This window comes from Vombatus ursinus, unplaced genomic scaffold (genome assembly GCF_900497805.2).
Source record: "Vombatus ursinus unplaced genomic scaffold, bare-nosed wombat genome assembly UNPS02015255.1, whole genome shotgun sequence".
Classification (NCBI taxonomy): Eukaryota; Metazoa; Chordata; class Mammalia; order Diprotodontia; family Vombatidae; genus Vombatus; species Vombatus ursinus.
This window is the reverse complement of record NW_020955033.1, coordinates 40,483,022-40,504,233: the sequence shown is the minus strand read 5'-3', so window position 1 is coordinate 40,504,233 and position 21,212 is coordinate 40,483,022. Positions and strand designations below refer to the sequence as shown.

At 38.4% G+C, this 21,212-nt stretch overlaps 1 protein-coding gene across 1 annotated transcript; it reads right to left on the bottom strand.

The window, feature by feature from the left end:
* Window positions 1–312: 312 nt before the first annotated feature.
* LOC114031814 (serpin B6-like) lies at window positions 313–12,221 on the bottom strand. Its single transcript, XM_027846950.1, has 4 exons — window positions 12,057–12,221; window positions 4,874–5,011; window positions 4,355–4,472; window positions 313–896 (listed from the first exon to the last, which is right to left on the bottom strand). Exons 1-4 carry the CDS (start codon window positions 12,219–12,221, stop codon window positions 313–315), a joined length of 1,005 nt encoding a protein of 334 aa, XP_027702751.1.
* Between the last annotated feature and the right edge of the window lie 8,991 nt (window positions 12,222–21,212).

The window sequence follows — 21,212 nt, the reverse complement described above, 5'->3', positions numbered from 1 at the left end:
TTAGACACTCCTACCCAAGTGACCATAGCGTAGACTTTTTTCCCTTTTAAGCAGTTTTCACACTCCTGACCTTGACCCTAGAGTCTGCCAGTAAGTGGGTATGCTTTATTAAGAGCAAAAATGTATAGGGTTATATGGTCCATATGCAGTGTTTCATAATGAAGTACTTTACTAATTTTTCTTTCCTGCTGCACTGCATTGATAAGTTCACCATGAATTGCATGCACACATAGCATCCTTATGCAGCTTAACAAGAGAGAGGTGGGGGAGCAGCAGAAACAGCAGTGCTTTGGGGAGAGTGAGTACATCACTTTAGGGAATGCAAACTCTGCCGCAGAACAGGATGCTCTTAATTTTATGGCTCCAGATCAAGAAAAAGAATAAACTAGGACTCTTAAGTCCTTCTTTTCCCTTTGCATTTCCTGGTATCTCCACTGCTACAGTGGCAGCAGATGCTTTGATACCTTCTTCAGTGAATTCCAGGAAAGATGAGTGAAAAACACTTAATAGGTGCAAATCTTTGAGTGTTGACAGTCCAGAAAAGTCAGCCTTATCCTCATGAAAGGCATCAGATATTCCCAAACTGCAGAGAATATGAACCATGTCATAAGATTCCTCTATCTTGATTCTAGGGAGGAATAATTGTTTCCTAAGAATTTCCATCAAGTCCGCTGCTTCTGGCTTTGTCCAGGTTATAAATGTTTCGTAGGTAAGCCCTTCTTCCATCTGGAAGAAAAAAATTGAAAATCCCACGATCAAGCTGCCCGTGTAGCCCCGTGGGTTGACACTTCTTCCACTATGTAGCCAGAAAATAACTTCCCAGATCTGCTTCCCTTCAGGCGTGCTGGTCAAGCACACTATGCTGGATGCCTCCCTTGCCTCCCTCCCTCCAACCCCTGGCCAATGCTCTCATTTCCCAAAATACAACCATCGCTTTCCCCTGGGACTATATTTAAATAGATATAACCACACAAGGGGGAAAAGAACTGAAGAAAGGCATAAGAGCTTTAAAGTTTTCTGTTGCCATATAAGAATGCTTGAAGGTGGGCAGGAGAGCTGAGAGAGAACACAATGGATTGATTATTCTGTGTTACACATGGCAGACACTTAGTAAATTGTTGCTAGAAACCACACATCTATCACCCTACGTATCTTTATGTGCTGTTGTATGGTTTTGGGTTTACTTTCTCCCCCATTAGATTGTGAGCTCCTTGACAACAGAGACTGTTTTTATCTCTTCGTATCCCCAGCACTTAGCACAGTTCTTGAAACATGGCAAGATCTTCTTAAATTCTCATTCAGTTGTTTTGCCTTGCCTAATTTTTTTCCGTATTAAAAAAAAGGATCTAAGAGACAATGTGGTAAATGTATAGTATATGGATGTGTATAGTAAATAGAAAGCTCATCTTGGAATTTGAATATGTTAGTTCAAGTCCTATCTCTGACAGGGACTATCTGGACAAACTCTTTAATGTCTCAGTACCACAGGCAACTCTCTTAACAGTCTACCTGGCAGATTATGTGTTGATCTTCCCTAGTAGAGGAAGTTTACCAGGTGGCTTTCTTTGTCAGTGAAATAATAGATCCAGTTGCCAAAATAATGGCAAGGAAAAGGATCATAGGATTAATAGATTTAGAGCAGGGAGTTACCTTATCAAAGCCATCATTTTACAAATGAGAACCAGAAGGTTGAAGTGATTTTCCTCAGATCTGATAAGCACTTTACATTCTCTCCCTCCTAAAAAATGGCAAATGAAAAGGCTGCTGCTATTTCTGATACAGTGTTGAATTCATGTATGTGGGTGCTTTTCCAGATAATCTCTTAATTATCCCTTCTCTATAAAGGGAAATTATTATCTAGTTAATGTTTGTTGTGTTCTTTGATAAATATAAATATCATTATTTTCTTTAGAATGCATGAAAGATAGGTCTGCCACAGCATCTTTACTCCATTATTCTTTCTGCCAGCCTGCCAGGCATATTCCACTTGCCAGAAATCACTGCTTCTGTTAACAAATGTCTGGAGAAAGGAGGTCTTCTGTCAATTAAAAGTGGACTTTTGGACCTAGAAATAGCTAATGATACTTCTTCAGCCCGAGAAATTTTTCTAATAACCTTAGCAACATCAGTTGAAAGTTGTCTCGATATAAGAGACTTCATATTCTCTCCCTTTCAAGTCATCCTCAAATGGCTAAGTCTGGTTTATCCTAAGGTCCCACTGGATAGGCCTTGAATCATTTCAGGGATCCCTAAAAGCTTATTCTTGTTCTTCTCTCCAAATACTTCTTGTTGCCAGAAATTTGTTTTGTGACAAGACCATTTTCATTCCTTAAGCAGAGGTCAAAGAAATAAAATGTTAATTTGATAAGTGAATGAAAGAGATAGACCTCCCTATCTTACCCAGACTTGAAATGCTATAGCTTCTCATGCTATAGCATGAAAAGCTTTGAAAAAGCATGAAAGCTTTAACTTCCTCCATTTTTTCCAACCTGGATGGGTTCACCTGGCCTTAGGCAACTTGGTAGCCCTCTATTACTGGGGGCTTGTCTTATTGGTGAGAGACTTAGTGTAAATAATCGATCTGTTTTACCCCTACTGCAGCTCAGAATTCATGAGATTAAGATATCCAGCAGCCTCAGCCTTCCCAGCAACAGGGACTATAGGCATGTGCCAACATACCCAGCTCTGAACATTAAACTTTTAAGAAAAAAAAATCTTCATTGTCATAAAAAACTTTCATGTATAATAATAATAGCCCAAGTTTATCCAATACTTCAAAGTATGTAATCCATTTTATATCTATTATCTCATTAGGTGCTGTTATTGTCCCTATTTAACAGAAGGGAAAACTGAGGCTGGTAAAGAATAAGTGGCTTGCTCGGGGTCATATAGCTAATAAGGATCTGAACCAGGATTTGAACTCAAGTCTTCCTGACTCCAAGTTCAACATTCTATCCTTTTTATGTATCACCCAATGATATTGTATTAGAGAGCAGAGATTTTGATTGGATAGCCCCTACTATCAAAGGAATTGTAATCTTGAATTAAGAAAAGATATAGAAAGACACATAATAATTGCAAATAAAATGCATACTTAAGTGATTCAGGAATCTATGTTCCCTCCATGGACATAGACTGCAACTTCCTCTTAAACTGATGTGGCTTAACAAAATCATAACTTAGTTGGCAAACTTCTGAGATGAGTTTCTCAGAACTTAGTTATATTGCCCCTTGGATAATAGAAAATCAGAGACTTTCACTGAACCCAGACTCCAAACACTTTCAGTTTAATAGGACCTGCTAGATATTGTGCTACCTCCAAGAACCCAGGGTAACACCTCTATTCCATGGTGAGGCATTAGATTAAGACCTTAGTCCTCCATCATCTACTGGGGTAAGTAGGTGGTAAAGTGAATAAAGAATTGAGCCTGGAGTCAAGAAGACCTTTGTTCAAATCCAGCCTCAGACACTTATGATGTATGACCCTGGGTAAATCACAGCTTCTATCTGCCTCTGTTTCCTCAATTGTAGAGTGAGGATCATCGTAACATCTACCTCACAGGGTTGCTGTCAAGATCAAATCAGATACTACTTGGAAAACACTCAGCATAGTGGCAAAAAGTAAGTGCTTAAGATATTTTTGTTTCCCTTCCCATCAATAAATACAGGAAAGAGATGCAAACATGTGCAATATGATAAACCAAAAATATGCCGGACACAACCAGATGGAATTTATATCTGACTTAATAAGAACAAATTCTGAAGCATTCAGTGACTAAAAACTGGTAGAAGAATGTAGACTATTCCCAGCATGGGCAAACAGGGTAAGCAAAGTATAGAAAGTGGGAAAGGGATGATTGTATAGGAGTACTTCAGCATCAGGTTGAAATGGAGGACATGATACAAACATCAATGGAGATGGCTGTAGTAAAGTAAGGTAAGAAAATATGGTAGAGCTTCTAGGATACTATACAGGCATCATTGTATTTGATCACTGGTGGTGCCAGAAGCCACAATAGAGCTGTGATGTAGGTGAAAAATGCAAGACCACCCAAGGACAGAAGGTAGAGAGAGATCTATTTGGGTTCTCTGTAATGACAACTTCCTAAGGATCATAGCTCTCTGAAGATGGAATGGGCCACTTCATGGGGTAGGGTGCTACCTCTCACTACACACCTTCAAGGAAAGCCTAGATGGCCCCTTGTCAGGTCTGTTGTGGAAGAGATCCTTGGTGAGGTACAGATAGGATTAGAAAGCCTCCAAGGTTTTGTAGTTCTGTGAAGATGTAGCAACTGATACAGATGTTCCTGCAAAGATTACTGACATAGCCAACATGAAAAAATAAATTTATAACCTTCAGTGTTTTCTGCTACCCAAGCATTTATGTGTTTCCTGACAGCCTCTGCCTCTTCAGAAAAGCAAACATCTTCCAGTACTGAATTGTACAATTTTTCACAGGATTCTTTAAAAAACTGGAAGAGGGCAGGAAAAAAGAATGTCAGAGACATTTCTCTGACTCATTTCTGAGAAGGGACAAAAAACAATATTTAGAACACACATGATTTATTATGAATGTTTTATCAGAAATACACACACATATTCCCAATGAACAAGAGCATATCTTAACCATATATTCATAGCCTATTCAAAAGAAGTCACATAGGGACAAGTTATATTCCATCTCATTTTTCCCATACAATGTTCATGCAAATTACATTTTAATACCACATAGTATCCAAGCAAGGGCAGCAAGGTAGAGTGGAAAGAAGATTGATCTAATCTAAGACTTAGATCCCGTTTTCCTCATCACATATCTGTTTTCATTTCCATTCCTCATTATCATTTTATGACTAAGTAGAAACACGTGACTTACTGGGAGGAAATTCAGAGCATTTTCTCCGAAGAGCCTGTTGGTAGTTCCAAGCAGATATGAAGTGACTGGTTTGTTCATTTCAGTGAGAAGTGACTGGAAACCCAGGTTAATATCTCCATCTCTGTCTAAAGAAAACAACTGAGAAAAGGGGGTGGGGGAAGAAGACATTAACTTTTTCAGTTGGTATCTTACAAATAAACAGAAACCTTTCAAGTGAAAGCTTCTTGCAATTTTTGCTTAACTTTGAAGAAAATTGGTTAATTGTAAATTGACTATATGCATGATATCCTAGGAGGAGAATATCTGCTTTTACCTTTTACTCAAGGGGAAAAAATACAGCAAAGCCAAACATCTGACAGAACAAACAATGTCATTCTGGAGGACACAAAAATACACAGACATGAAACATAAGTAGCTTTATCACGAAAGCCAAGAGTAGTCTTTAGGCTCAGATTTCAATTAGAATTGTCCCTTGGGAATAAAATTTTGAGGTTATTCTCCTCTCTTTCCCAACAAAATCTGCCCCGGTCCACCTAGAAGTCAAGTATGTTTTGGAATTTGGACTAATGAGACAGGTTTGAATCCTGGTTCTCCCACCTAATAGCCGTGTTGTCGTCCAGGCAACAGGCATGTACAAAATATTCACTATGTGTCAGTCATTGTGCTAAGTGCTGGAGATAAAAAGAAAGTCACCAACAGTCCCTGCCCTCCAGAAGCTTCCAATCTAAAGAGGGAGACAACCAACAAAAATTATCTACAGCAAGAAATGTAAAGAGATCACCCAGTAGCCTATTCAAAATAAGTCTCGTAAGGACAAGTTATACTCTATTTCATTTTTCCCCCTCCAGTATTGTCTCCTTTCACTTTAGCCCTTCTTCAAAATGATCAGCCTTCCCTTTTTATTGTTGTTTCCCTTTTTTCTTACAAACATTCTCAGGTCTTTCTTATTCTGAAAATGCCTTTTCTTGACTTGGCCAAGCTACTTCAAACTATCCTCTTCTGTCTGTTGCCAAATTTCTCAAGTAAATGGACCAGTCCCTACCTTCATCTTTTTTCCTACCAATTAATGCCTTCTCACCTTTAATGCTACTGATTAATGCTATTTTAAGATATATAGTTTCCACCTCTTTTACTCAAACTATATTTAACATCAGTCATCTTTTCATGACCTCAAAGCACTTTACTTTTTACCCCTCTGACAACTCTGTGAAATGGACATGGAAAGTATTATAAATACCACCATTTCCCCTTTGTAGATGAGGTCCAAAATTAAATGTCAGAGCCAGGCCTAAAAGCCAGGGTTTTCTTGACTCCATGTGTAAAATTCTTTCCAGTACCATAGGCTACTCCTCTCAGTAGTTTAATGACCATCAAAATCCACTTTTCTCATTCATTCTCTTTGCCTAGTTGGAAGCATGTAACAATGTTGGCCACCTTCCCTTTTCATCTGAAGATGATGCATATTGGCTTTCATTAGCATGCATATAATAGGTATTTAACAAATACTAAATCAAGCCACAATCACAACTATAAACCAAGAAACAAGAATGGACAAATAAAGTGATCTGAAGTCACTGTGTGGCTGTGTAATCTGGTCTATACTGAGAATATAGTAGACCCTCTACAAGTGAAGCTTCCTATACATTTCCTTGGGGCAGCTAGGTGGCACAGTGGATTGAGCACTGGCCCTGAAGTCAGGAAGACCTGAGTTCAAGTCCAGTCTCAGACCAAACACTTCACACTTACTAGCTGTGTGACCCTGGGCAAGTCACTTGACCCCAGTCACCTAAAAAGAAAAAAAAAATCCCTACACATTTCCTCCCTGCTTTTTGTCCTTTCACTTTTATACCGTCATGCAAAAAGCCTGTCAGAAGACATACTACTCTTTTGTAATAGTCCTTAATAGTGCTTCATGTGGATCAAAAATTGTTTCCCACCCATGACCTCAAGGGGGGGGAGGGTGGAAGGTAAAGATTTAAGGTTAAGGATATTTTTATATAAAAGCAAAACCACCATGAAAATGTGAGATGCCTTGTCTTGTAAAGGTTTCCCACATCAAAGAGATGAAGAGCTTGCTAGAATCTGTGTCTGCACAATCTAAAGACGGTCTCAATGGCAGAGCATCCCTGACACCCATCCTGCTTCCTGCTATGGCTCTAAGACGGCTATACCCCAGCCTCTCCATGCCGATCCCTCTAGTGGCCATGTTTCAGTTATATTCTTTGCCCCTACTACTCAGTGGCCCTGCCCCCAAGTACCTCAAGGTAGGCTTTATATCTTCCCCTCTGTAAGCAACACACACCTCAATAAAAGTACATTGTCTTATACATAACTAGTCTGTATCATTTTCTTTGTGAAAACTTTAGTACATAATGAGCCTAATTCACTTTGGGCAAACCACTTGACCTCTCTGAGCCTACTTCTCTACGTAAAAAATGAAGGGATGGGGAATGGAGGAGCCAAGATGGCAGAGTAAAGGCAAGGACTTGCCAGAGCTTTCCAAAATCCCCTCCAAGCAACTTTAAAATAATGCCTCAAGACAAATTCTGGAACAGCAGAACCAATGAAAAGATGGGCTGAAACAATTTTCCATCCCAAGATAAATTAGAAGGTCAGCAGGCAAGGGCTGTCTCACTGGGATAGAAGTGGAACAGAGCCCAGCACAGGCCTCACTCTGCAAGCCAGCAGCAGGCCTTGAGGGCAACTGGATCAGCAGTGCCACAGGTGGTAAGAGGTCAGACAGCTGATCAGAAGGAGATTGCAGGGGACTCTTTGCTGGCACTGGGGGCCAGATTCCATTGTGTTGCCCATACCTGATTCTAGGTCACGGTCCTGGGTGAGGAAGGGCACAAGCATAACGAAGGATATGGTTACAAGGGAGTGGGGAACCTGATCACAGTTCTGTGACAGAAAAGAGTGCTTGTGGTCACTCACAGAAGAGAGCACAGGCCAGGAGAGCAGTGACCCACACCTCTCCTTATATCATATAACCTTGGAAGTGCCAAAAACTTACAGACCCCCAGAACTAGCTCTGAATGTAGCAACATGAAAAACCTGAATCTGGGACAATGTGTTCTCCAACTCAGGAGCACAGACCAATTTTAACACAAGGTTAAAAGTCAAGAAATAGATTGGAAAAATGACCAAACAACATAAGAACCTAACCATAAAAAGTTACTGTGGTGACAGGGGAGCTCAAGACACAAACTCAGAAGAAGACAGTGATGTCAAAACTCTACAAGCAAAGTCTCAAAGAAAAATGTGAATTGGACACAAGTCCAACAAGACTTCATTAAAAAACCTCAATAAGATTTTTAAAATGAAAAAGAAGAAAAACAGAGGTAGAGGAAGAATCAGGAAAAGAAATAAGAGGGCTACAAGAAAATTATGAAAAGAGAGTCAACAGTTTGGTTAAAAAAAAAAACAGGCATAAAAATACTGTAGGAAAGAACTCTTTTAAATGCAGAATTGGCCAGATGGGAAAAGTGGTAAAATTGGACTAGTGGGCCAACATGACAAAACAGGAAAATGATAAATGTTGGAGAACATGTGGGAAAATTGGAACACTAATGCATTGTTGGTGGAGTTGTGAAACGATCCAACCATTTTGGAGAGCAATTTGGAACTATGCCCAAAGAGCTATAAAAATGTGCATACCCTTTGACCCAGCAATAGCACTTCTAGGGCTATATCCCAAAGAGATCATACAAATGGGAAAAGGACCCACATGTACAAAAATATTCATAGCAGCTCTTTTTGTGGTGGCAAAGAATTGGAAACTGAGAGGATACCCATCAATTGGGGAATGACTGAGCAAGTTGTGGTATATGAATGTTATGGAATGCTATGGTGCTATAAGAAATGATGAACAGGCTGACTTCAGAAAAACCTGGAAAGACTTGTATGGTCTGATGCTAAGTGAAGTGAGCAGAACCAAGAGAATGTTGTACACAATAACAGCCACATTGTGTGACGACTAATATTGATAAACTTAACCCTTCCTGGCAATACAAGGATCTAAGACATCTCCAGAGGCCTTGTGATGGAAAATGCTATCCACATCCAAAGAAAGAACTATGGAAGTTGAATTGCTATTTTTTTTTCTCTTCTGTTGAGTTTTGTTTCCTCTTTCTGATGGTTCCTCCTATTGCTTTTAATTTTTACTTACAACATCACTAATGTGAAAATATGTTTAATATGAATATAAATGTATAGCCTATATCAGATTGTGCACCATCTTGGGGAGGGTGGTGGGGAGGAAGGGGGAGAAAAATTTTAAACTCAAAAGAATATGGAAGTGATTATTGATAAATCAAAATAAACTAATAAAAAAAGGAAAAAAATGGACTAGTGGAAGCTAATGATTGCGTGAGACATCAAGAAACAATAAAATAAAGTTTAAAAAGAAAAAAAAACAGAAGAAAATGTGAAATTTCTCACTGACAAAAAACAACTGACCTGGAAAATAGATTGAAGAGGTATATTTTAAGAATTATTGGACTACCTGAAAGCCATGATAAAAATAAAAGCCTAGACATCATATTTCAAGAAATTATCCAGGAAAATTGCCCTGATATGCTAGAACCAAAAGGTAAAATAGAAATTGAAAGACTCTACTGATCACCATCTAAAAGATATCCCAAAATGAAAACTCTCAGGAATATTATAGACAAATTCCAGAGCTTCCAGGTCAAGGAGAAAATATTGCAAGCAGCCAGAAAGAAACAATTCAAATTTCATGGAGCCACAGTCAGAGTCACACAATATTTGGCAGCCTCCACAATAAAGGATCAGATCTAGGGCTTGGAATATAATATTCCAGAAGGCAAAGGAGCTAGAATTACAACTAAGAATCACATAGCCAGAAAAACTGAGTATAATCCTTTGGGGGGGGGGGGCGTGGGGGAGGGGAATTTGATATTCAATGAATTAAAAGACTTTCAAGCATTCCTAATGAAGACTAAAACTGAATAGAAAATTTGATTTCCAAATACAAGACTCAAGAGAAGTGTAAAAAGGCAAACATGAAAGGTAACTCATAAGGGATTTAATAAGGGACTCAAAATTGTGGGGGGAAAAAGTGAACAAGGGGCAGCTAGGTGGCACAGTGGATACAGCACTGACCCTGAAGTCAGGAGGACCTGAGTTCAAATCCAGTCTCAGACCAAACACTTCACACTTACTAGCTGTGTGACCCTAGGCAAGTCCCTTAACCCCAATTGCCTAAAAACAAAAACAAAACAAAACAAAAAAAGTGAACAGCTTGGTAAAGAAGACACAAAAAAGTACTGAGGAAAATAACACCTTAAAAAACAGAATAGGCCAAATACAAAAAAGAGGCACAAAAGTCTAGGGGAGAGAATCCCTTAAAGAACAGAATTAGAACTCAAAATTTAAAAAAAAATGAATGTTAAAAAATATTTTTACATGTAATTGGAAAGAAATTTTAAATGTTAATGAAGGGATGAAAAGAGTCTTTTTTAGTTCTAGGAGTCTAATGAATGCAGAAATGGAAAAAGAGCCAACAGGAAAGATGGGCAAATTCAGTTGCTTTGGATTCTTATGAAAATGTATACATGGAACTGACCAAAGCCTGAATTATTAGACTAGAGACCCCTTTAAAGGTAAAGAACTTGAATATCAAAGAGTACTTATATATTTACCCTCTCAAAAGGTTACAAAGGCTGAAATTTAAATATTTAAACAAAGTTTAAATGCATGTTCTAGAGATTTGTACAAGTTTATAGGAAAGCAGAAATTTGGAGAATTACAAATCTTTTGACATGAAAACTTGGGTTCCATTTCTGGGTGTATCACTGGTCTGAATACAAGAAAGTCATTTCACTGTTTGCCCACAGTATAGGAAAGTGAGGTCTAGTCAAATTACTGTTGAATGTTACCTCAACTGGGAAACCCTGCCTGGCAGTGCTATGTTAAAACAAAACATAAGTATGAACAATTACTGTGTGCACTTAAAAATGGGTCTATGTGCACCTAAAACTATCTCTTACTACTGGAGGTCTTTGGCTTATGCTAAATGCTAATTAGCTAAAGTCCAAAATGCTGTTGTATTGGCTCCTTCGCTTCTGGTGTCTGATGGGCTAGGTGATTTATTTCTCTCAGGACATGCCAATGGATCCTGAACTCTGGGAGGTTTCACACCAAGCTAGGAAGGCTTCAAGGACAGGCTGCAGATACAGGTCTGCCTGAAGGCCAGCCTCATTAAGTACAGAGACACCTATCATCAGATATTTTTTTTGATTCACCTTCTTTAGGATTATTTAGTCTCCATTTAGATTTGATTTCTTTCTTCAAATGCATTTATTGGTTTTAATTTTGTGTTGTAGTCAGTAAAAATTGTGCTTACTATTTCTGTTTTTCTGCATTTGTTGATGTATTTTTACATCCCAACAGCTAGTCAACTTTTATAAAGTTACCTTTAGAAAAGGCAACTTTTGTAAAGACCCACAGTCTTTGTGCAGTCAAAATAAACGCAGTTAGAATTAGAAGGAAAAGTTAATTGGCACTTAAGAAAATAAAGTTATGGAGAGTAACCAGTTATCAAGTTTTATGTAAGAAGTCTGTGAGAGAGGTAAAAATTTTAAAAACTTAGGATTTGATTTTTAAGATGTTCAAGATTGGCAGACCCTTGAAAGATAGGAGGGAGATATTATTCAATGCTGGCTGAGAGTCTTTGTAAAGGGGAGAAGTCAAGTGTAAGAAAGAAGTGAAGCAGACCACTTCACTGAAACCTTCCTGACATGTTGCCCAGCAGAACAGCCATCCCCCAAACTCCAAGCCTAGAGTCTCAGATATGATTCTAAGTTCATAGTATAAATATCTTTCTGAAATCCAAAGACTCTATAAAGATATATTTGAAAGGGGTTGGGAGGAAGCCCCGTTCTGGTTCAGCAAAGCTCAAGAAGTAACTTGCATATTGATCTGGAATAACTAGAGTTGGATATTTTTTAACTCCACCCCCATAAGAGACCCAGAGAATTTTATAAAGGATAAAACTTTTCAATATTTTAAAAGTTCACAAAATTAAATTTTAAAAATGCCACCAGCCCAGAATGTGTTTTATTTAACTGTAGGAGAGCAGGGGATAAATTAGCAGCCACTGACAGTTTATTTGGAAGGAATTACACTGGGTCTTTCCTTCCTTTGTGACTTACATACTTACATGTTCTATTTGGGCTGCTGTGTCATTCTTTGCTCCCAAGAGAATCGTGGCCAGGGCAAATGAGAGGCTTGGGGGAGAAAACAACACATTTTCTGTTTTTTCTTTGCAAAGCTTTTTCAGAAGGGTAATGGCAAGCATGTTGTTTGCCTCAGTGAGAGAATCCATGATGGAACCTTGATCAGAAAGATGAAAAATGAACACAAGGCTTATGGACAGAATGCCTTGCACATAGTGGGAGCTCAATACATATTTTATTTTCACCCTATTTCCCTCTGCAGTTAATATTGCCCAACCTTCAGCCTACAGAAAATACATACACTTTAAAGGAGAAGGAATTTTTCCCTGATGGGCTGTCAAGCATTGTAGCGGCTCAAGGGGATTTGCTTGAAGTACAATGGACATATACAAGGAGGAGATCTCACCTTTATTCAAATTCTGCCTTTGTCATTTACTACCTGTGGGACCTTGGAAAATTCTCTTGTCCTCTCTTGGCCTCAGTTTTCTCATCTGCAAAATGAAAGGTCTAAGCTAGATGACTTCTGAGGTTCTTTCTAGTTATACACCTGTGATCTTGTGATTGATGTAGGATGTAGTATTCTTGAAGGATGGGGACAGCCCATTTTACTCACACTTCCACCTGCACAGAGAGGAAGACAAACCCTAGTTTGCATGTGCATGGAAAAAAAAAAAACAGCCTGGAGTAGGGGGTGGCAGGGTGGGAGCTCGGGGAGAAGGAAGAAGAAACTTTCCAGGGTGGTAATCATGAAGAATGAGAGCCAGCTGTGAAAGCAGCAGCTGTTGGCTATCATAGTTAACTGAGAAATAGGGATATAGACTGAGAAAAAGTACCAGAACAAGTGAGAAAACAAGACTCAGAGAGGAGGAAGAGAGCTGAACCTAGGACACATCCCAGGAGAACATGCAACAGGGACTTGACTAGCTAGTCCCATGAACTTTGTGGATGGAACTATTCTTGACATGCATTTGTATAAACTTCTATTATGTTCTGCACTTTACAAGGATGTTTCCAGAGGAACTAAGGACGCTTAATGGAGGAAATCAGACCAATTCAGATGTTTCTGAGATAGAAAAGAAATAAGGCATAGAGTGTTTAAGAAGACTTCAAGGTTGGACCTGGTCTTAGTAAGTGAGAAGATGTCATTCTGAGCCACAGTTTACGTAAGGTAATTATTTTTCATATAGAGGGCATAGAGTGACCAAAAACCAAATCAAAATGATAAAACTCCTTGGGTTATGCAAGAGTCCTCTCAACCTTAGTATATTTCAAATATACACTGGGATCTACTTCTTATGCACTTCACTTAAAAGTCCTAGTAAGAGTTGAACACATCTGGGCTTTTGGAGACTACATAATGCTCAGAGGTTTGTTTGCTGAAATAGTCTTTCTAATAGAAATGCTTCAGAAATTTTTTGGGCTTTGGACCCTTTCAGACCTTCTTTTTGTCCTCAGTCTTAGAAATCATCAGCAGACAGGCATCACACCATCTGCAAGTGGTGAGACTCAATCTCATTCTCATAGAACTGCTGACTTTTTCCCCAAAGCTGAAGTGGAACTAGAAAAGTAGGGTTGAGGTCTATGTAGGTCATCCTGGCTTCAGGATCTTATAAGAATAAAGGGTAGAGTTTGAGTAGCCCACCCCCACCTCATCCCTCCCATGGACTAATGGAAAGAACACTGGATTTGAAGACAGAGGACCTGGGTTCAAAACTCAGATCTTTATTATCTATGTGCGTTTGGGCAAATTATTTACCTCCAAACGACTTTAGTTTTTGTCATTGATGTTCAGTCATGATCCCATTTAGGGTTTTGTTGGCAAAAATAATGGAGTGCTTTGCCATTTCCTTTTCCAGTTCATTTTACAGGAACTGAGGGGAACAGGGTTTAGTAAGTGTCTGAGGCCAAATTTGAATTCTAGAAGATGAGTCTTCATGACTTGTGTCCAGATACTATATCCACTACACCACCTAGCTGCTATATAGGCCTTTGAAACTCATCTCTAAAATGAGGGCATTGAACAAGATAGAGAACCCTAAGCTCCAAACGGCCTAATGTTCCTTCTGAGCTGCATGGCTAGGGTGTGTCATAAATGAGACCTCCCCAAATACCTTCAGTTTGCTATATGCATGTAATTAAGAAATCTTACTTACTTAAGATGTTTCCGCTTTGTTCTTTTCTGTTTTACTGGGAAGCCATTTTCATTGAGGCAGTTGAGGTGGTGAGTTTTTAAAATAGTCAGGAGTAGGTGTGGCAGGTGAAAGATATCACTAGACTTAGAGGTCATCTAACTCACCTCATTTTACTGATGAGGAAGTTGAGACCCAGAGAGGTTAAGGTCATAGACAGATTGAGAAGCTGAGTTTAGATGGGCCCACTGCCTCCAAAACCAATTCTATTTACACAACATATAGTTTTGTTTTGTTTTCTTGGATAAGAGACAGTGGAAGAGAAGGTAGCAGCACTCAAAGATGGGGTGATAGAATCTCCTCTTTACCCAGTAGATCTGGTTGCTTTTTGTCTTTGATGCTACTAGTGTTGGATTTTGATGAGCATTTAGCTTAGAGTGGGTCTGGGACTGAGATGTGCTGGTGAATTAGTAAGAAAAGTGACCTCTAGATGACCAGGAAGAGGCAGAGGGGCTCATTCTATCTTTTGTGTACTTGGAACCAAGTGATCTCTCAACTCTATTTCACCACAATATTCAATGAAGGCAGAAAGAAAAAAAAAGTGTCAAAGAAATACTTATATTATGGAGGGGCTGGTTTCAATGGGTACAGTGGTGACTTTACCTGTCCCAAGGAGCCCATAGTCCCTCATAAATCTTCTACAGGGGATCCACTCAATCTGTTGAGTGAGGATCCTCCTCTTGATCTCTTGACATTGTGTGAAAATCAATAAAGTTCATGGGCTGGTTATCCTTCTGGTTTTCCTTCACTTTCCACACATAACCAGACAAACTTATTTTCTGATCATATGTCTTTGTGGTGATACATTGCAGCATGCTCATACCCACCATATGCCTATCCATCATGTATCTAAGTGACTTGTAACTTTAATTCTTGGGACAGTGTATATCACTAAGCCACTCAGATTGCTTAATTGCTTACATGGCTTGGATGAACAAGGAGTCATCAACTTTATTTCTTCTGGTAAGATGGAAGACTAGTAGGTTTTAACTATCATCATGGGAATTTATTAGCTTGGGTTACATGAGAGCCCAAAGAAAGTCTCACCCACCATGAGATCTGTAAGACTGGGGAGAGGATGGCAAAAATTGAGTAGCCAGACTGAAAGGAAAAGAAATTTAGTAGTGCACTAAGGAATTTGGAAGATGTGCACAAGCCTTGGGGTCACAAGAGTTGCTAAAGTCAGGTTTGTTGCTATGAGAAAATGCATTTCTCTGTTTAGTCTTCTCAGAATATCCTGGATTTTTGGTAAATATCTAAGGTAGTGGAGGCTCTTTCAAGACTGAGTCAGTCAAGCTTATCCTGTTGTTGCCAGCTAGAAAGGGAATAAAATACAGCCTTTATTCACATAATCTCATAGTTCTTTGTGGGGGAAGGGTTGGAATTACCTTATCAGGGGACACCATTTCTTTCACATCATCTGCCTTGTCATGCTCTCCAAAGGTTCTCTAGGTCTTACCATTTCCCTTTCTTCTAAGGTATGCAGATCCCTGATACCATAGTCTGACCTGCTGATGTAACCTAAGGACCCCTGGGCCTTGCCATCTACCCTGCTTTAGAATCTTTAGGGTTAGTGAACCTTTCTATGTACCCCAAAGCTGAATTTTCTTTTACTCATTGCCTCTCCCAATTAGATTGTGAAGCTCCTTGAAAGAAGAGATTATGACACTTTTTCTATTTGTATTCCCAGCATTTAGCACAATGCCTGGCACCTAATAAGTGCTTTTTCATTGATTTATTTACCTAAAGAAAATTGACATTAAAAAGATGGGCCTTTGTTTCAGGGTGATATTTGATTTCATTGAAAGAACTTTGTATACATCAAAATCATAAGCAATTCCTTGAGTATGAATATCTGGGACAGATGTTAAAAATGGACAATTACTTGCTCAGGTGGGGGAAAAGAATGTACTGGATTTCTCTTGGGGAATTAGGACTTATGTATAGTAGGAACTCAATATCTGAAATGAATGGGTATTTCATGGAACATCACAATTCAACTGACTCCTCCCCTGTATTATAAAAAAAAAAAAAACTAAGGCCTGAGACATGGAGTCATTCTTTTCCTACCTCATGCCTACAATTTCAATTCACGTTAATTGAAGATATTTTATGCAATACCCAAAGATCATGAATTTAGAGCTGAAAGGGATCTTAACAATCCCTTAGTCATAGGATCATTTTTTATTTCTAGACTCCTAGGTTCATAGCTTTGATGTCATAATTGGGGCCTCACTATCTCTTATTACACTTTCCCAAACAGTTGCCAAATCTTGCTGTTTCTACCTTCACAGGATTTTTTTACTCTGTCCTCTTCTCCCTATTCACACAGTCACCACTAGCTTCCCAATTGATTTCCCTGTTTCAAGTCTGCCCTCTCCTGTTCATCATCTACAAAGCTGCCAAAGTGTGACTATGTCACTCAATAAATACTAGCAGCTCTGTTTCACACCTTGGATCAAAACTAAACTCCTTTGTCATTCAGAGCACTTCACACTATGCCCCCAAGTTGTCTTTCCAGTTTTGTTATCCATTACTTTTCTTCACATGCTCTATAACCAAACCGTATTGACATTCTTCCTGTTGCTCATATATACCACTCTATCTCCCACTCTACATGCCTTTGCACTGGCTATCTCTCATGTTTATAAATTTACTTTCTTCTTAGCTCTACTGCTTAAAATCCCCAATTTCCTATGATTCTCAATTGCTACCTTTTCTATAAGAGGCTTTTCCCAATTTCCCTCTCCCCAGTGCTAGTGCATTCTCCCTCAAAAATTATCTTGTATCTACTTTGTATTTACCTGTGTGTCTTTCCTGGTAGAATGTAAGATCCTTGAGGGCAAGGACGTCTAAAATTTTGACAAAGTTCTCTAACTCCATATTTTGTATTTTTCACACCATATTATGCCAGGTAAGAGAAAATTGATGATTATGCAATGTTTATCTTCTGTGTGGCTTTAACTTCCCTTTTGAAGGCCTTCCAAATTCCCAGCTTCCAAGTGCCCCCTCATTCCCTTTCCTAAAATATCAAAACAAAACAAAAAAACCTTGTGGCTTTTCAATTCATTTTTTTAACTTAAAAAATTCTATATGATGTTTATTGATGCCTTTTATTTTCCTATCACATGCATTTCCAAATATATATCTTCCTTATCATCTCTTCAATAAACCATCTCTTGTAGCAAAGATAAAAAAGAGAGAAGAAAAAATAGTTCATAAAGATAATGAACCAACACATCGACCATGCCTGATAATAGATGCAACATTCTGTACTCATATTCTCCCAATACTAGGAAGAAGAGAGGAAGGCAAATTTTCTTACATTCTTCCTGGCACTGTTTGTTTTTGGTAATCATACAACATTCAGTTTCATTTCCTTTTGTTCTAACTATTTAGGTTATTATTTTTTATACTACTTTTTTAGTTCTGCTTGCTTCCCTCTGCATCAGTTCCTTCTGAAGACTTCTTATGCTTCTTTGAATTCTTCATATTTATGATTTCTTATGGTATAGTAGGATTCCATTACAAATGGAACATACAAAAACATATTTAGCCAATCCCAAATCAATGGACACATATGCTGTTTCAAGTCCCATGTTACCTTTCAAAAAGTACCACTATGAATTTTTTGTTACAGGGATATTTCTTTCGGTTTTTGTCTTCCATTGGGTTATATGCCTAGCAGTGGGATCTCTGGGTCAAAAGCCATGGACATGGTAGTCACTTGCTTGGCATGATTCCAAATTATAGTTTTTAGAATGGTTGGACCACTTCACAGGACCATGTGACTTCCCCCCCCCCAGTTCCCCATTACCGATGATTTGCATTTTTGTCACATCTGTCAGTTTATTGGGTATAAGATGAAACCGCAACATTACTTTGATTTGTATTTCTCTTATTAGTGATTTGGAGCAGTCTTTCATATCATTGTCAATAGTTTGCATGTCTTTTGAGAATTGTAATTTAATCCTTCCATCTTTTGTCATTAATGATTAGATTTAACCTTCATAATGCTTTTTAGGCTTTCGTCTTCAGTACCTTCATTTTTTGGACTATTCTATTCCACTCTTTTCCTGATTTGTCATGACTATGGAGTAATATTGGGTTACTGGAATTGATATTCTTTTACATTTGAAGGTCTTTCTCTTTGGGAGAAAAGATAATTTGTTCTCTTTTGGACATGTGGAATCTAAGATGCCTATGAGACATCCAGTATGAGATGTCCAAAAGACAGTTAGTGATGTGGGAATGAAGCTCAAAAGAGTAAGGCTGACTCTGTTGAACCAGGACTCATTTGTATAGAGAGGATAATTTAATCCTTAGGAGCTCAAGAGATAATTTAGAACAATAAGAAAAGAGGGCCGGGGAAAGAACATTGGAAGATGTATTCTTTTTAAAGTCATCACCATTTGCTTCTGCCAAATTTTCTGCCACTTTAGCATTTCTGTATCTAAAATCTGTTACCCCCTCTCAAAGCCTCTACTTCCTTGGAGAGATTCTCTATCATATATTCAATATTTTTTCTACTTTGCTTTTTGTTGTTGTTGTTTTAATACTAAATTGAGGCCTCTATGTTCTCACCTAATTTAATTGCTAATATCTCCTTTGGAAAGTTTTATTTCTCTTGAGAACAACTTTTGAGTTTCTTGATATTCTATTATCTCTGGGGAGTTTGTGCAATTTCCTTTTTCTTTAGGAAGTTTTGGTTTCCTACATAATTTGATTTTTTTTGTTTTGTTCTGACCTTTTAACATTTACTAATTTTTTTCTTCTGTTTCTTCTAGCCTCTGTTGTTTTATCTTCTGTGTTCTTTTATTATCCTCAGGCTTCTCCCTTGAACTTTTTCTCTTTTATATTTTATTTCTATTCTCAGGTGCTTGTCTCTGGTATCTCTGAAGCAATTAACCAATCAAATAATCAATTGATAAGCATTTGTTAAATGCCTACTGTATTTAAGACAGGGCAGCTAGGTGGTAAAGTGAGTAGAACACTAGGCTTGGAATCAAGAAGACTCATCTTCATGAATTCAAATCTGGCCTCAGACACTTACTAGTTATGTGACCCTGGTCAAGTCATTTAACCCTGTTTGCCTTAGTCCTTATCTGTAAAATGAGCTGGAGAAGGAAATGGCAAACCACTCCAATATCTTTACCAAGAAAACCCCAAATGAGATCATGAGGAGTTGGGCATGACTGAAATGACACAATAACAATGGTATTCAAGACACTGTTCTAGGCACTAAAGACAGAAATGAATAGCACCTGCTCACATTGAACTTATACCTATTAGCAGAAGACAATAAATATGCATAGAAACATAAACGTAGAATGTAAAATAATATGATGTAAACATAATGTAAAATACAAACAATGTAGGATATAAAACATAGAATAGTAGTAATTATTATTATTAAGGGCTAACATTGACATAATACTTTAAAGTCTACAAAACATTTTGTGTATTTCATTGCATCTGATCCTCACAACACCCATGTAAGTGAGATAGTATTATTATCTCCATTTTACAGATAAGAAAACTAAGGATGAAAGAAAAAAGGGATATACTTAGGATCACTTAGTTAATAAATGCCTGAGGCAGGACTTGGATTCAAATAGTCCTGACTATAGAATATATATATACATTTTTTTTAGGGGGAGGCAATTGGAGTTAAGTGACTTGCCCAAGGACACACAGCTAGTAAGTGTCTGAGGCTGGATTTGAACTTAGGTCCTCCTAACTCCTGGGTCAATGTTCTATCCACTGTGCCCACCCAGTTGCCTCATAAAAAGTAATCGGAGGGGGAATCTGGGAGAATCAGCAAAAACCTCATGTAAGAGAGGAGTTTGAGCTGATCTTCAAAGGAAACTAGGGACTTTAAAACATGAAGGTAAGGAGGGAGGGCATTTTAGGAGACAGAATGTCATGTGAAGAATAGCAAGAATGGGGGCAACTAGGTGGCACAGTGGATAGAGCATCGGCCCTGAATTCAAGAGGACCTCAGTTCAAAGCCGACTTCAGATACATAACACTTACTAGCTGTGTGACCCTGGGCAAGTCACTTAACCCCATTGCCTAGCCAAAAAAAAAAAAATAGCAAGAATGCTAGTTTGACTGGGCCTTAGAGTATGTGAAAGAGTAATATAGAATGTAGTTAAGTCTGAGAAGTTAGGTTGGAGACAGATCGTGAAGGTCTTTAAATCCTGAACACAGATGTTTTGATCTGACGTAGAGGTAATAAGGAGCCCCTATAGTCAAGTCATCGCTGTAGGAAATTTACTTTTTCAGCTGTATGAGGAACAAATTGGTGAGGAGAGAGACCTGATTCAGGGAGACCAATCAGAAGGCTGTTTCAGTAGTTTGGGGAAGAGGTGATGAAGGCCTAAATTATGGGGGTGGCTGTGTCAATGGAGAGGAGGGAATGAATGAGAGACACTCGGTAGAGATAGAATCTATACAACAACTACTGATTGCATATGTGGGGTAAGGAAGGATGCAGAGTCAAGAATGAGTGTGAGGCTACAAGGGAAAGATTGGGGCATCTTCAATAGGAGACATAAGAGGGTTGCATTTGGGAGAAAGTTAATGAGTTCAAGCTGGACTTAAGACACTTTTAGGACAGGACTGATGTATTTCATGATGTTTTTATCGTAAGTGCTTCTGTCTTCTTATCTTGTGGCTGCAGCTTGAGACACTCTATCTGGTTCATTATCTCTGAGGTTTTTGGCTTAGAGAGATCTGTGGAAAACAACTACATCAACTTGCCAATCAGGTGGTTCAGCATTAGTTAATTTCATTTCAATTTCTCAGTTATAGAAATTATTTTACTCCCCACTTTGTATTTACTGTGCAAACAACTGTTTCCAACATATCTTTATAGTATCCCTACTAGTCCAGTGTGAAATTTATAAAGATATACAGGACCTCATCATCAAGCTCACAACCTAGTAG

What these genes read in the sequence shown, in the direction of transcription:
- LOC114031814 (XM_027846950.1), bottom strand. Translation starts at nt 12,221, where the DNA reads ATGGATTCTCTCACTGAGGCAAACAACATGCTTGCCATTACCCTTCTG. An exon ending in ATGCTCTGAATTTCCTCCCA is followed by an intron (nt 4,473 to 4,873) that starts GTAAGTCACGTG and finishes GCCCTCTTCCAG; the next exon opens with TTTTTTAAAGAATCCTGTGA. An exon ending in GGTAGCAGAAAACACTGAAG is followed by an intron (nt 897 to 4,354) that starts GTTATAAATTTA and finishes AGCATTGGCCAG; the next exon opens with GGGTTGGAGGGAGGGAGGCA.